This window comes from Sinocyclocheilus rhinocerous, unplaced genomic scaffold (assembly GCF_001515625.1).
Source record: "Sinocyclocheilus rhinocerous isolate Xijiao unplaced genomic scaffold, SAMN03320098_v1.1 scaffold816, whole genome shotgun sequence".
In the NCBI taxonomy this organism is placed as follows: domain Eukaryota; kingdom Metazoa; phylum Chordata; class Actinopteri; order Cypriniformes; family Cyprinidae; genus Sinocyclocheilus; species Sinocyclocheilus rhinocerous.
The window spans coordinates 254,002-271,541 of NW_015660894.1; the positions used below are offsets into that span (position 1 = coordinate 254,002).

General features: G+C 36.5%; 1 protein-coding gene across 2 annotated transcripts in view; it reads right to left on the bottom strand.

Moving 5' to 3' along the window:
- LOC107726108 (tumor necrosis factor alpha-induced protein 2-like) overlaps positions 1-17,540 on the bottom strand; it is a 37,127-nt gene that overhangs the window by 12,241 nt on the left and 7,346 nt on the right. The window contains exons 1-3 of one of the 2 annotated variants that reach the window (XM_016535612.1): positions 17,127-17,241; positions 11,451-11,933; positions 8,584-8,789 (exon numbers count right to left, since the gene is read on the bottom strand). In XM_016535612.1, the coding sequence (XP_016391098.1) occupies positions 8,584-8,789; positions 11,451-11,911 (667 nt within the window). In that variant the 5' untranslated portion in view covers positions 11,912-11,933; positions 17,127-17,241. Of the gene's footprint in view, positions 1-8,583; positions 8,790-11,450; positions 11,934-17,126; positions 17,242-17,540 lie in introns of those variants that run through there. The other variant, XM_016535613.1, reaches the window with a different exon arrangement.

A 17,540-nucleotide genomic window follows, 5' to 3' on the forward strand; every position in this document is an offset into this window, starting at 1 on the left:
TTGTTACAAACAGTATACTGATATATTCAACCCTCTACGGACACCTTGGCAATTGAATCGCCATTGGCTCATGGAACTCATAAAAAATTATTTGTAAAGTATCTTCACCTTCATTTTAAATGAGTAAATAATAAAGAATATAAAAACACAGTTATAAAGTACACTAAAAGAGTCAACGGTTGTTCTTTATATGAAAAGGCTTGTGGGTTTAATTATTATATTATATAATATTATATTATATTAAAAATAATTCTATAAATATTATTCATTCATAGGATTACAGTATATCATATGGGTCTATTTTGAATTTTTATTATAATATATATTCCAAGGTAAAAAAAGGAACATACAATATAGATTTAGTGACATGAACAAAACATAATGACATTTTTAATCACAATCAAAGCACAAAATTCATGATTGTGATTCGTGACAGTCCTAGCCATAGACCATATTTGATTTGAGAGCTGCAGCGAAGATGAAAATAATGACAAAATAATGATAAATAATGACAGATTCTTTTTTTTTTAGGCCAACAATTCATTTAAACTCTATAGCATCATGTTTATGTAACTAATACACCTGAAATTAGCACATTTAACTTATAAACTTAAAGCTCCTAATTTTAGGAAACCTAATAGCTACACAAACAAAGCAGACGCATAAAAGAGGATTTACTTCAGAAAATGTGTTGGAGGAACAACACTGATTTCCATTTATGCTTTGATATCCAAATGTTCTCATCATAAAGTTTCACTTAAAATGCAGCACATGGCGCTATTACTTTCGTCAGTGTCGCACAGGGATACTGATTCATCTCTGGAGAAACGTTGGTTTCCTCTCTATTTGAAAAAGTGCACTTCAAAAGAATAATCTGGGATTGCTTTATACCATGCACAAATCAACAATGATCATTTTCGTGGAATATAAACTGAAAGAGCAAAAAAAAAAATTGTCTGAATTTGCACTTTATGATTCATTGTATGTTAATTAGTTATTTCTGAAGCAGTAGTTCTTAACCAGGGAGTCGGGGCCCACTAGGGGGCCTCATCAAACTACCATTAAAATAAGCCAAAAAAACAAAATATTAACCCAATAGACATTTTCATAATGCATATATGTATTTCTAAATATGCCAAGCTCTAAAATATTTTATTGGGTAGAAAAAACATGGAGCAATCGAATGTAGTTGTGGGCAATGTGGGTCTGAGAACAACTGGAGAAGATGGATGAATATGGGAACATTATTTTGGCCATTCAATAAAGTTCTTCAGAATTCCCCCATTAGTAGATTTCATGCCATTAAAACCTAAAACATAAATGCAATATATCTTCCAGATGGTCAAAAGGACTGCCAATGCACTCTGCTGGCTATAGTTTATAATGATCTCACTTGTGTTTCTTACATGTAGCAGCACTTTTTGACATTCCCAAGAAATCTTTGATGAAGCAGACGGGCTCTCATTGAGGTCAGCGCTCACACCCATCCTTCATCATTTCCAGTCCTTTCCTTTGGGATGAACACATTTACTTGGGCTAACAAATTGGTCTGATTACAAGTGATAGATTTTGACAAGCTTCAAGTATTCAATCATTACATACATATTACATATTACATCAGTGTATAATATATGCTGTATATACACTGGTGACCGAAAGTTTTGGAATAATTAAGTATTTGTTAAAAAACATAGTAAAAACAGATATTTTGTGAAATATTATTGCAATATAAAATAGCTGTTTTCTATTTGACTATATTTTAAAATGTAAATTACTCCTGTGACGGTAAAGCTGAATTTTCAGCATCATAACTCCAGTCTTCAGTGTCATATGATTCTTCAGAAATCATTCTAATATGCTAATTTGTTGCTCAAGAAACATTTATTATTTTTTTCAACATTGAAAACAGACTTTGTTGCTTAATGTTTTATGTAAAATGTGATACACTACAGTGTAAGTACGATTAAAAAAATTTATTAATATTTCTATACATTAAATTGATCAGAAGTATCATGGCATCAAAGTATCATGGTTTCCACAAAAATATTAAGCAGCAAAAAATTTCAACATTGATAACTGAGCAACATATTAGCATATTAGAATTAATTCTAAAGGGTCATGTGACACTGAAGATTGGAGTAATGGCTGCTAATAAAATCAGCTTTGCTATCACAGGAATAAATTACATTTTTAAATATATTCAAATAGAATTAAAATAACAGTTGTTCATAAATGTTTATATTTTTACTGTATTTCTTTTACAAATAAAGGTGCGCATAAAGCACTTCTTTCAAAAACATTTAAAGGGGTCATATGATGCGATTTCAAGTTTTCCTTTCTCTTTGGAGTGTTACAAGCTGATTGTGCATAGATAAGATCCCTGAAGTTGCAAAGGCTAAAGTCTCAAAACCAAAGAGATATTCTTTATCAAAGTTAAGACTGCCACGCCCCCTAAAGCATATCTACATCACTATGTGGAAATATTTGCATAAAGCGGCCCAAATGTGCACGCAAAAAAAGAAGGCGTGGTTTCAGTAACCGCAGTTAGTGTTGAAGCAGCCATGTCAGGGAGACGCTGTGTGTTTCTAGGCGAAAGCAAAAGCACTTTATTTGGCCTTCCGAAAGTAGATGCATTTAGGAATCTTTAAGATTACTTACAACAGAACAGCAATGCATTTTATAGACGACCGTTTCGTGAACCTAGGAGAGGAGGTAATTCTGACTTTGCTATGACAATCTGGCGCTTCTGAATCAGCTACTGTTTTGTTATTAGTTTAAGTATTTGCTATGGACTGTTCAAATGCGGAGTTTTGCGCATCGTGCGTGTGTGTGTGTGTGCGTGCGTGCGTGCACGTGCGATTGAGTGTGAGTGTGAGAGAGGGTCACATCACAGTAGAGTCAGCTGTCTTAACCGCAGCTTGTGTACTGCATCATTACTGTGTCTGTCACGCGACTCTGTTCCATCGTATCGAAAACAAAATAAAGGGTATCGCCCAGCCCTACTTTACATTTATTTTGAAAGATGAAGCTCGCGATTATGGTAAGGGGCGTTACATTTCCGACGAGTGCTTGCGGTGTTCGGCCAATCACAATGCACTGGGTCAGCTGGCCAATCAGAGCAGACTGCGCTTGTCGGAAGGAGGGACTTTGTAGAAAACGAAGCGTTTGAGAGAGGCGGGGGATATAGGACCTACAATAATGTACAGTATTTGAAAAATAATGTGTTTTTTGAACATTAAAGCATGTCAACATATCCTGTTACGGTTGGCGCCTGACTCATCTGTCCCTATCCCTATCGAGGATGGACTGTCCTGTAATGCCACGACAGACCCCACACCCTTCTCAAGCGTCTCGCATAATAACAGCCCGAGTGTGCCAGTCCATCGGAAGGAGATCTAAATATAAAATACAATACCGCCAGGGTTATCGCTAACGCAGACGGGGGGCAAGGTGCCTGTTAAAAATGCACTTCCTCTGCAACTCATCCATGTGAAAATTCCTCCACCCAAGAACAACATGTCACTGTATCATCTCAATGACTTTGAGACCCGACTGCTGATGTTCATACCTGAAGGGAGAAAAGGTCGACCCTGCAAGCTTCAGTCTGAGAGGAAGAATTTAAAAACTGGCTCCCTTTTAACTGATGAATGAGAATTTGAAAAATATTGCCCATGCCCCACAGGAACTTGAATAGGATAATAAACTGTTTGTCTACACTAGTACAGAAACAAGGTTGTGTGTGTGTGTGTGTGTGTGTGTGTTACAATATATATGCTTAGAAATACTTGTGTATTGCAACTTATATACCATTCAGAAGTACGATTTGTTCCAAAGAAATGTTTCTATTTCACATAAATGCTGTTCTTTTGAATTTCCAAGTCATCAAAGACTGTATCAAAATGTACCATGGTTTTTAAAAAATATGAAGCAGCTCAACTATTTTCAACATTGATAATAATATGAAATGTTGTTTGCGCATCAAATCAGCCTATTAAAATGATTTCTGAAGGATCATGTGACACTGAAGACTGGCGTAATGGCTGTTGAAAATTCAGCTTTGCAATCACAGGAATAAGTTACATTTTAGGATATATTAAAATAGAAAAAGTTATTTTAAATTGTAATAATTATATATATGCGTTTGTGTAGAATGATAGATTTTAATATTGGAAAAGCAATGATCCAGATGTTGAAAGCCATGTAGTTTAAATGGGTTTTATCCCACAGTCATTAAAATGCGGAGCTTTGCCAGTAACTGCGCTGAGCTGTGCAGAGGACAACACTAGTTCTTTGTTTCCACAGAGTCTCACGCACTAAATTCATGGTGTGGAGCATGCTTGACTTAAGCATGGACATGTCACCACCCTTCCTTAATGAAAACCACAGGGACTAAACTGTTGCCTTTTAAGGCACGTATGGTACATATGTTACACATATACCCCCACCACAACTTCCAAGAGCACATAACACTGTTTGCTTTTGGCTGAGGATTTAAAAGGGTGGGGGCTGACAACCAACTCGACTGAAAAACCTGACTAAGCAAGATATCCGCTAACATAGCTCCAACACACCTGCCCAACCAACACCTCTCAGCAGGACCAATCAGCCGTTACAAGGAAAAGATTAGCCTGGATTCTAGGAATGTAATGGAATATGATCTGTTCTTTGTCGTGCCACAGGTTCAGGACCATTTTCCATTAACCCTCTATGTTTCAGAGTCAAAATCACCCTCCTGTCAAGTCGGAGCAGGAGAAAACCAAAGAACTTGAGGAATAGCAGCCCACAGAAACTCCTGTTCTCATTCATTCACTTCCCCTATTTAATGCTCAGCATGTGCAGAGTAGACATATTTTCCCCAGAAGTGAAATATTTAATAAGTGGAAGATGATTGTATTTCCTGCCTCTGCCTTAGCGGCGCAGATGGGTCGAGCAATACTGAGCCCGTCCTGAAGGAATTCCACAGGCTAAAATTTTGTTTCAATGTCCAGGCCCAGTGAGGCTTCCAAGTGACAACTGGCCTCGCCTGCCACTGGAGACCTTTAGGTCAGGATGCAAAGTGATGACATGAGCCTTCTCAGGACAGAACGGTCCCACTCCCTTCATAATTTATTTGGTCATGGCCAACGTCAACAGTACAATCCTAAATTGGACCATTTGGAAAACGCGAACTCCACCTTACTCTAAGTGCTACCCTGCCCTCACTTAATGCTTGTTGGTTTATTTGACATGCATGAACAAATTCTCCTGCCAAATGTTGGACAATAGCTGGATAAGGTGGAAGTGTTGGCTATTCCTTTCACAAGTGACTCTGCCAGTTGGCATGCAGGAATATTTGCTATCATAAACGGGAATGCATTGATTGCAAACATTCCACTCAGATACTGATTCCATGGCGGCCATGACAGAATGGTTCTCAGCTGTAGTTATGGCTTATGGTTGGAGGTTGCGGCTTGTAATTTGGCGAGGTCTGGAAATCATTCTCTAGTATGAGGGGTAAACGCCCTTCTATATGGCTTCTTTATCAATTCAGCCATGTCATCTTACACTCTGCCAATCCCAAAGACAACTAAATGCTTTCAGTCCTGAGAGATACCAGCCATCCGAATGCAACGTAGACCTTGCTCTCTGAACTCACAGCAAAGCAACAATGAGGTTTAGTTGCAACATGCTTTGTGTTCCAAGAACAGCTTTTCATATTGTTGCGACATCATGGAAAGGATGGTATTGTTGTTAAAAAAAAACATTTATTTGGTATTAAAATTAGTAGGGCTGCCCTCGACTAAGGATTTTTCTGGTCGACTAGTAGTCGTTCATTTTAAGCATTAGTCGACTAATCGCACGTTTATTAATAAACCATTTAAATCATTATAATGTGCCTTTAATTGCCTACATAGCCGTTTAAGCGCTCAAGCACACGCTCAAACTTGCCACAGCACACCGGCAGAAGTAATGATTATGAATATGTCAGTGAAAAACAGTAAGGAGCCTGCATTAACATTTTAATAATTTGATAAACTAGTGCTTTCTTTGTTATTGGTTTAAGAGATGAACTGACTCATCATCTCCGCAGTGGTGATGCACCTTGTTTCATACGGATTACATAATCTGAGAATATTTGTTTTCCATTTGAATTGGTTCATTTGAAAGTAGACATTTCACTCTCTGTAAATATATTTTTAATGTCTGTAAGGCAAAGATATATACGGAGTTTCGCGCTCGAGTTCACAGAGACCAAAACGGCAGAAAGCGCATCCGGTTTGCTTTCATTATTTTACAAAAGTGCGTTTTGTTGTTATTGCGAGTGCACACAAATAAACGTAGAGTCTTTACAGATTTGAAAGATGTATTACTCTTATCTGTATGACCAAAAATGACGGAGTATTTTAAGAGCAAGTGAGCGCACCGGCGCCTCAATCTGTCCTGCAGTGAGCACTATACTGTTCAGCTTCACACTCCACACAGACACTTGAAGAGCGCACATTTCTCTAGGTTAACATTAGATTAAGCAGCCATGTAAAGTTGCTAATACTTACATATTTCAGATGATAAGCCATAGTTGAGGTCGATGAATGATAGGCGAGCGTTTGTATGTCCTGCCTGATGTACTATATTACCATAGACTAGCTGTTAACAATCTGTCCGTCACGAACTGTTTGACTTCGTCTGTGGATTTTTGTTTTATTTATTTACTTTTTCTGCGACTAAGCGACTAATACAATTTTGGTCGACCAAGCCTCTTCTGTTCGATTAATGATTAGTTGACTATTAGGGGGCAGCCCTAAACATTCGTTTATATAAATAATATCAATTATAAGTTTTGCTATAGTCTAAAATTGGTAAAACAATGACACAGGAAGTAAAGGCATTGAGAATGTTTTGAAAACTCCTACTCAAGTGAAATCTGATCTGGTTTAGCAGAAGTTGACAATTGACAGTTGAAACACCTCCATGAACAGCATTCACGTCCTGTTCTTTGCTCCATTTTTTGGATTTTCTTGCATGTGCATTGACCGAGGAATGCGTGGCCTTACACATTATCTGAAGTGTTACTTCCTTGTTTAATCTTTCCTATGCTCCGTATATTCTTTTAATGCATCGTTGTGAAGATGTTTGATAACATTCTTCAAAAAGGCTCTCAAAAAGGGAGCCAGTGAATTAAATACTTAAAGATTTGATTATCATTCCCTCAGGAATGTGGGACCACTTGAGAACAGCTGGGTGGATGGAGCAATGCTTTCTTTTGTCACAACACTTATGCCTGCAAAATAAATGGGAAGTAGGCCTTTTATTTAAGCTCATACACAAGAACTTTTTTGGAATACTTAAGAAACCACAAAAACAGACTAAACTGAGAAAAAAAGTGTTCACCATTGGCATCTGATCAATGTGTGAACAAAAATGCTCTTCACCCAAATAACAGATAAATCATAAAGCATCTGGTGGTCTCTTCAGCTGAGAGTTGCTGACTTGGAAACCCACATGACTGCTGCGGGAGGTCACCAGAAGGTTTCCCATCAACATAATTTGGCTAAATACACAAATAAAAAGTGATTTTTTTGCTGTGTCAGCTGGGACATTCAAAGCAGCAAGATTCACTAACCCTGTCCCCCCCTGCTGAAACAAAGCAAAGACATGACCAAACATGACACTGTGGGGCACATTCAGTTCCCCTTTGCTCAGATTCCTCTTTTATCATGTTCCATGCTGCATTTACACAAGGAGAAGAGATTGATGGTTTAAATTTGACAGCCCCCTTAAGCCCATATGGTGAAAACGGCAGAAAAGTCTTGAAAATGCATGCCGCTCTGACAGGCATGTTCCCCGATTATCAATCTTTCTGCAAAATTTAGTTCCAACTCTAATCAAACACACATGAACCTGTTAATCAGAGTCTTGCTTAAAATGATTGTGTAATTATGTAAGAGCAATTATGTAAGAGCAGGGCTGAAACTAAATTCTACTAGGTTGAGCACACAATGAACTCTGTTGACTGTTTAACAAATGCACAAGCAACTAAGTAACACTTGCAGATATGTTTGCAAAACAGTCCAGGCCTGTGACGCTAGCAACTGGTACTGCTAACTTGATGTTCCCGATCTTGTCCTTCACAACCATCCTTTATGCCAATATTCTTTAACCAACAGAGCCTGCAAGTTGTTGCTGGTTTTGAACCTTATCTCTCCTTGTCTTGCAGTAAAAAGCCTGAAACCTGCAATCATGTGCAAATTCCTGCCTTGCATGTACCATGCTCATGCAGGACAAATTAAACAATCAAGCTCTGGTACAGTACAGTTGTGGTCGAAAGTTTAGGAACATGCATTAAAGATTGTACATTTATAGTTGAATTAATTTGCAAATAATTCCATGTTTAATGCTATCACAGTCTGTTTGTATATTTTCTAGAAGTACCAAATACTAAATACTGTATTACACTGACACAAACAATTACAAAACAACTGTTATAAATAGCTAAACTGCCAATGTGTGTTTACTTATTTTTACGTACTGTGAGGAATATGAGTCTATGAGTTGCTGAATGGTTATTCTACAAATGCACAGCTTCATATTCAGTTGACTGTTTACCTGAAAGTGGCTCCCTGGGTTTGACCTCAGGCACCTCCTCCACCGGCTCCTTCTCAGGCCCCTGAGATGAGTGGTCCTGCATGGACTCCCTCTTCATCTTGCCCTTGCCCACCATCTTCAGGAAGGAGAGTCGACTGGTGGAGTCAGGATCAGTTTCTGAGCACAGGTCACCATTGGTCAAGCTCTCCTTGCACTTTCCGGCCATTCTATAGAAGAAGAAAGTTGATGAGGAGAAGCATGCTGTGTGTCTATTCTACTAGTGGCAACAAATGGAACTGCAAAAATCATTTTACAAACACTCCTACCTCCCATTTGCAATAAATCACCACAAAAAAAGTTATTAGTCCTAAACAGTTTATCTCACTCTGTTTCTTTCTCATCTTAGTGCTGAGAACCGATATGGGCCGTCCACTTTTCAGCTGCCTTTTTCTCCATTCATTTTTCCCATGGGGATTTTAAAACAAGTCTTTGTAAAGGAGTTATATAATTCATGAACCAACCAGCTACAAAGTGAATCACAACATTACAAACCGTGAATTGAAGCAAAACAGTATTGGAATAACGGACTGTGTTCTTATGTCTTAATTTATGCATTTAAATCCCATTAAAAATGAACCAAATCCACACTGTAGGAGAAAAGAAAATCTTCTGCAGTGAGTTGCAGTTCCTTTCTGTACAAATACTGGCCACATAGACACAGATGAGGAACACAAGATGGACAGAGAAGATGGGAAAAGTACTGGTAATATCTACGCAAATGATGTTATAAGAGGTCAAATTGGAATCAATGCAAGGCAAATCATCTGAATTTACAGGTACCGAGATGAATAATTCACTCAGTTTTCATGCTTTCAGTTGATGTGTGCTGTGTGGATAAATGAAGAGAATAACACCATGTTGGTTCTTCAGGAGGTGATTGTGTCAAGATCAGAAACTACAGAGCAGCTGCAGTGTGTTTGGTGCTGCTGTGTGTTCTTCTGTTGACTGTAGTCCGTGTGTCACACTCACTCAAGAAATGCAACAGTTTTTAACCAAGAACATAAACCTGACCAATGAGAGAGATCAGCTAATACTCAAGAACATAAACCTGACCAATGAGAGAGAACAGCTAATACTCAAGAACATAAACCTGACCAATGAGAGAGAACAGCTAAGAAATTAACTTCTGATTCTTGGTAAAGCATCTTTAGTCTATGCAGTTATTTGCTGCAATATTTTTAAGCAAAATGTGTCCGGTTTCTGGTGTCATCTGCTTCCACTTATTTTTAGCTGTACAAAACATCTCTTTATGCTGCTTGATATTACAAACTGTTTTTTCTTACCATATTATTATTTTTTTATTGTTATACATATTTATTTGTGTAAATACAAACAAACTGGTCGGTAGCGCAAATTGCTTTATTGTTTACTGCTTTGTTATTTTTATTCTTTTCCATATCAAACATTCAAAAATTAGGTGGATACAGCAGATATTTTTAAAGCATGATGGAGTTGGGTTGTGGTCTCAGTAACTTTCAGTGTACACAATCTATAAATATACTATCTGTTATAAGTCACAGACAGATGAGTGTAAATGGGAATAAAAATCTAACAGCTGAGCTGGTTGTGTTTACAGATGGATGGACTTACTATCAATTAAATTTTTACTACATGTCTAGTGAGTCGAAGGATTTGAATGAGAGCAGAAGATACTGTATAGAGAGAGGAGCAGATCTAATTTTCATAAACAACAGAGAGAAACAAGATTTTTGTTTTATGTGTGTTTATATTTTTTAGCGGCTAAATGAGAGATGGTCAGATTAAATGTGTCTGTTGTCTGTTTATGATATAAATGTAAGTGTAATTGTTTAATCTGCTCAGGTTATGAGGGTCTGGAGAGCCAAAATGGACATCGAGCAGAGAACTGTGGTGTGATTGTGGATAATGACCCAAGGTTGCCTACTGTATTTAGATGGCATGATGTTGCATGCAACAGAGATTTTCAATGGATCTGAGAAAGGGGAGGTTACAGCTCATACTGCCATAGGAACATCACACACCTTTTGACAAGTTCAACAGTATAAAACTTTTGTAATAACTTCTCATCATCTAAAGCAGTGTTTATTAACCTTGCTCCTGAAGGACGTCTCCTTTGTCACTGCTTAACTGGTTCAATGAGGGAAAGAGATTAACTTGAGAAAAGATGGAGGAATATAAAACTATTAATTTAAAGATGTTTATTATATATGCAGAATAAATATATTTTACATTTATTGCAAAATATCCATATATTCATAAATACTCAAGTAGTTTGAGAGTGCAGGGAAATGTAATTTGCAGTGCTTCATGGGAGTGGGCTGGCACTACTATTATTTTGGTGCAATTTGCTTGCTTCGATTCCCTAATTGTTGGGGATTTCTTTACAGAATCATGGGTAATGTACAGTAGGTTTTCACCATTAATTCCACTGTTAAACACGATTATTAATAAGTTGAAATAATGCGGGCTAATGGCTTCATCAAAAGTATATACCATTGATCAACAACCTTGTAGTTTACAGTTTACTTTTTAGTCAATCAAAAACATACAGTGAAACCAGCGTAGTCTGATTCCTGAATTAATGACTCTTCTGAACCGGTTCATTTTAGTGAATCAACTACTGATTACTACGTATACAATGCTTTTATGACCTTTTTGGATTTTATAAACTTTTTGGAATTTAAATTTTTTTAATGAAATATCCTTTTAAAGGCCAATTATTGGACTGCATTTATGCCACTTGCATTTATGACTTGACTTGATAAAAGTTTGTAAAGACACACCTTGAAGTAATTAACTCGTTAATCAGCGTTTAAGGAAGCATTAAGAGGAAACAGAAGCCATCATACCGTAGCAAGCTCCCTTCTGAACTCCGTCGGCCCTTCTTCTTCCTCTGCATGGGTGAGGCTGAACCTATAGAGCCCTGTGGGGAGGGGGCGTCCTTTCCCTTGCTCCTGCCAGACATGCGCAAGTTCTTGCCCAGTTTTCCTAGGGTCTTGAGGGGAGAGACCCCTTTCATGCGTTCCAGGGTGCCTTTGATGGAGCCTCCCTTCCCTGATCTTCCACGCCGCACCTCATTAGCCTCATTTTCATCCTCCTCATCCTCAAACGGGTTTCTGTCCCGGGGCACACGCCCATCCAGAAGTGAGCCTCCGTTGCTTCTGGGCCAGTCCTCATCTGAGCCAGGCTCCTCAAATGGATTGAGGTTAAGACTCATTTTTCTGAGAATGAACTCACTACGTGTAGTCGACAAATCCACGCTGAACCTGCCTCCCTTCAGGCGAGACGGGAGGTTCTTAAGGACTGGCATGGTTGCGCTGGGAGGATATATGCTGGAAGAGAGATAAAATAATTAAAGGCATATCTTTCAACATCACCACTACCAGTATGAACTGAGTAAGCCATTACAGATGCACTCTGACTCTGCTTATACAAAAAGGAAATTACTGCCACACGGGCCAGTACACTGGCATTCATCCATGATGCTGCTATTAGCTTTCACTTTTTATGAAACCGTTCCTTCAACTTCCTTGGTTCTTTCCAGTTTACAGCACAGTTGAAATTACATAGTTCAATGAACATAGAAATCAAGAAAGTGGATCTTGTGAAACAGTAGATTTCAAAAGTGTCTGATATGTAGTTTGGGTAAATGACATATCATCTATTCATGTATTTAAAATACAGTAAAGTTGTTTGGCACATTTACTTAATACTTCTGCAATAAATATGGCTTCACATGAATTGGAATATATACACTACTGTTCAAACGTTTGACAAAAAAAAATCACAATTTAAAAAAAAAAGAAATTAATACTTCAATGTTAATTAATAAAAAATAATAAGAGGTAATTGCGACTTTTTATCTCACAATTCTGACTTTTTCCTCAGAAATGCATGTTATAAACTCACAATTCTGACTTTGTTTTCTCAGGATTGCATGATATAAACATGCAAATGCAAGAAAAAAATAAAAAAATTCTGACTTTATGACATGCAATTGAAAGCTATTAAGTCAGAATTGTGAAATATAAACTCGCAATTGTGAGAAAAAAAGAAACTCACAATAAACTCGCAATTCAGATTTTTTTCTTGCAATTGTGAGTTTATATCTCACAATTCTGACTTTATAACTCGCAATTGCGAGTTTATATCATGCAATTCTGAGAAAAAAAGTGAGAATTGCGAGATGTAAACAGAATTGTGCGATAAAGAGTCGCAAATACCTTTTTTTATTTTTTTTATTCAGAGGCGGAAACAGGCTTCTTTGATATCCATTCTTCTCTATTCAGCAGTACAATTAAATTTTCCAAAAAAAAAAAAAGATCAGTAAAGACAAATGTTTTTGTTTTAAATTAATTAGATGTTAAATTGTTAAATTAATGAGTGAACTCTCTATTCATCCAAAAATACAAAAAAAAGGATCATGGTTTCTACAAAAATATGAAGCAATTATAAATATTAAGCAGAACTATTTTTCAACATTAACAATAATAATAATTTTTTTAGAACCAAATCAGTGTATTAGAATGATTTCTGAAGGATCATGTGACACTGAAGACTGGAGTAATGAAATTCAGCTTTGCTATCAAAGGAATAAATTACATTTTAAAATATATTCTAATAGAAAAACTCATTCTAATAGAAAACGGTTATTTTAAATTATAATAATATATAAGTATATTACTTTTTTTTTTTTTTACTGTATTTTTGATCAAATAAATGCTGCCTTGGTAAGCATAAGACTCTTCTTATTGTATCTGTGTTTTAAACTAGACTTGTTCTTTTCTTTGTTGTATGACACATGTACCGCTCAGCCCCATTTAATTTTACTGACGCACATCTACTCAATATCAGCATAACATCATCATAGCAAACAGTATTACACAACAGAGATAACATATCTGACAGTTTTATATGTAAGATTACTGATTTTATGATGGGTAGAATCAGAAGCACACCCTTTGGTTAATCTTGAAGAGAACTTTTGATGTTGCGCCTGCCTACATTACAAGTGTAATAAAATATTTGTTATACTCAAATGGTATACTCAAAAGTAAAATAACACATACAGCCTTGAGAATGAGAACAAACTTATTCTGGCTAGGACAAGCAACCCAAAACGTATATCTGACACGACACGACTCACCCAGTGTTATGCCTGAACATACTAAATCTTGTGTAAATAAACAAAAGGAGGCTTCAACTTGATGAACCGAGTCTATTTCAAGAAAACATGTTTGCCTCTTTCAAAGGCTTCTTGGCTAGAATAGCCCTCTTGGATATTTATGGCTGGTGACAAAAGGGGATAGGAACAGCACTGAATCACTTCCGGTTTGCTAATTTGTGTATGTGTGTGTGTATACGAGTGGGCCGATTCTTAATGAATGATTAGCTTTGGGTTAACAGCCATCTACCTGGCTTCCTCGCGATAAAAACTACATTCTGCCATTTTAACAATAGCTCAGTAAACAAAAAAGAAAAATTATATTACTGACATGTTTCTGAGATCAAAGTCATCTTCCATGCAGTAGCTTGGAGACCAATTTCAGTGTGTAACAGCCAACGAGCTTTAAATTCCTAGAGAGGGTCTATTGTTTGTGGCTTCCTACCTCTTTTAAATAATTATGTCTGCATGATTTTTCCATATGGCTCACCTACCATTCAGGGCTTATTCTTTCATGATCATTTACACTGGAAGACGTGGGTAAGGCCATGAACATACTGAAAGTGGCCGACAGAATTTTTCAACTGTTATTGTCGATATAATAAAAATCAGTAATGTTAACAACATTAAACCCCATTGACTTTCATTGTATGCAAACCCTGAAACGTGTTTTACAGAAGAAAGAAAGTCTTACCGATTTAGAATGGAATGAGGTTGGTAATGATGAGAGGTGTTGAATTTTTTAACCTGACTTGCCACTTGATCATTGAATCACCAGTAGGATTTAATTATTAGACAAGAAGGAAATTTACATAGCAAATGGAGTGAATGAGGAGGAGAACATAAGTTACGCAACTGCTTAACAACAGAGTTCATTTATGCTTAAACTGTTTAACAGGGGATTAACAAGTTAATGAGTTAATAAGAAAAAATGTGACCCAAATGTCTTACGGCAATTGAAGTTCCATTGCAAATCATCTTCTCTCTCAACATTCCCACTGAAATTCCAGCTCTAATTATAAACCTTACAGTGGAGCCAATATGGAACGTCGGGTTAGATCATTGGGTGAGATATAAAAGCCATACTCCCGCTTTCCCAGACCAACTCCTCTTCCTGTCTCATACAGGTAGAGGACAAAAGGGACAGGTCCCCCGCATTACAGCCAATGGCAGTGGCATTCTCTAATAAGTGGATAACTGGATAAATTCAAGGAGAAACCTATATGTCACTGACTCACTGTAAAAATATGATGTTAAATTGGCATCTGTGTATTATGGGATGGCATAATGGTGCCTGTATATTTTTACAACAGACAAAGACAAAATATTAAATACTGCAATGAACATTAACTAAATAGATAATGTAACACAAAACACTCTAATGTACATACAGATAACAGAAAAAACAAGTAAATGACAGAATACAGTCATTTTACTTGCTAAAATCATCAATTAGTAAAATTACATATAATGTGATATTAAAAGGGTAATTCATCACTGACAAGATGGGGTTTTAATAAAAATCAGCTGTCTATGCAGTAGAAACATTTTTTTTTTTTAAATCAGTTCTAGAGAAACAGAGAAAAGGGGCTGTTGTGAAAAAAGGTAGGAAAACTTCAATGCCCATAATGCATTGGGCTTCATCAGGGATACAAAAATGCAGAAGTATGAACTGTGGTTTTCACAAAAACTCTAAAGCTGTAAAAAGCCTACCAGGTGGCCTGTTTGGAGACTTCAACAGACGGAAGAATAATACAGATTTTTTTATTTACTTATACTACAGACACTGTAATAATGCTGGTTAAAAACTGTTGAACTTAAGCTTTAAACCATTTAGGTTTTCACTGTATGTGATAAGTAACAGTTGGCCAATTAAGGGGTTTTTACTATAGCATTTTTACAGTTTTTTTTTTCCCTGGAAAAACTATATTCTTGTTTGTACTTTTTGGTTAGTGTCAAAGATGGTTTCTGGAAGATGCCAAAATACCAACATCTTGTGAAATCTAAGACGCATAAGCTTAGTCTCACTCTGTTCGCACCATAATACTCCTCATCTGCATCTACCATTTCAAAATTATGCGGAACCACTTCAGTGCCAGTACGGTTCAAAGTCTACAGCCATCCTGTCTCTTAGCAGGGATGGGCAGTGAGTTACACTCAAACAGAGGGAGGACTGGTCTTAATATGTGACAGACAGAGGCATTGCTTCTGTTGTAGCTTTGGGTTTCAGGCTCTGGTTAAAGGAAAAGCGCTGGAATGTTGGAGAGAGCCAAAGACAACCTCCCAATGACTTTCCCCAAGGTGAAGTTTCAATGCTCCTGAATTCATAGGGTAATGCAAGCACAGGATCTCAAACAGGTCCAGTAAAATTTAGAGAACGGATTATAAGTGTTTTAATTGAAAATAGATCTGGTTGACAGATAGATAGATAGATAGATAGATAGATAGATAGATTTTGGTTTGCGTGTCATTGAAGACATAAAAGTGATTGAGGATGAAAGTGTTAAAAAGGTCCCTCATGCTATCATTCATCACCACTATATTACAGATGAACTCAAACAAGCACAGCATTATATGGGTACCACAAGGTCAGGTTACTTGTTTTGACGTAACCAACATTAGCAAATCTTAGTCGTCCATCTTGACATTGGAATATGCCCTGCTATAAAGTCTTGTGCTTTTCCAGGACATATTATCTTTCTCTTGGGAGTAAATCTTTAACTGTACACCAGGAGAACAATGTTAGATGACCTTATGAGATTTGCTGTGAATGAGGATGGAATCTTTCTTTTTTTAAACAGGAAGGATAAACATTTTACTTAATAAGCAGTAAGAGAAAAGTATTAAGTCAGCTAGTTTAGAATTCAGTCGAACAATTTTTTTGCATTGTCATGTGACGAGGTTGCAAAAAAAGATTTGTAAATTAAGATTAGATTGAAGGACAGAGAGGACAGTAACTGCTGACACTGTATTCAGTTTAGTTCATATGAGATGTATTAGTTTCCCTCAAAAAACCAACCAAAAAAAACAACTGACTCAAACAGTTATAAGTTAAAAATAAAATATCATATTTTGTAATATATTTATAAGCGCTACGCCCCCTTTCCCCCTTTAATTCTCTTATTTTTAAAGACATATTCAACATAGTAATAAAATACCAAAATATTTCATTCATTTAACACAGTTCTGATCAAATCCAGAGTTGTAAACAATAAAAACGGCAGCGTTATTGCAGTATTACAGGAGGTAACGTCTTCACAGAGTTTAACATGGTTACAAATCACACGAGAGCTAATTAAACTCTGCAGGTCCGGTGAAATTTAGCACTTTATAATAACAAAGGGGAAATAAAAAAACTTACAGAGTCCATGTCGATCGGTCTTCATGTCAGGAACCAGAAGTAAAAATATTTGAATGAAATAATGAGATATTAATTCAAATCGAGGAACGTCACCTACGCCAGCAGCGTAAACCACCGTTCAGAGCAAGTGATATATGGAGCTGCGCTGCCAGGACTTTTACTTTTTATTGGTGGGCTGGACTAAGAGAAAACGCACATTCAGCTGCAAGCACACAAGAGCAAGTAAACCGCTAAATGTTTAAATAAAAAATAATATAAAATAAAATAAAATGATCACATTTATATTTAAATTAAATTAAATTATTCAAATTAAAAGTATTAATTAAAAACACTTTAGGAACACATTTTTTATTAATTTAAAATATGTATTATTATTATTATTATTATTATTATTATTATTAAATAAAATTTAAG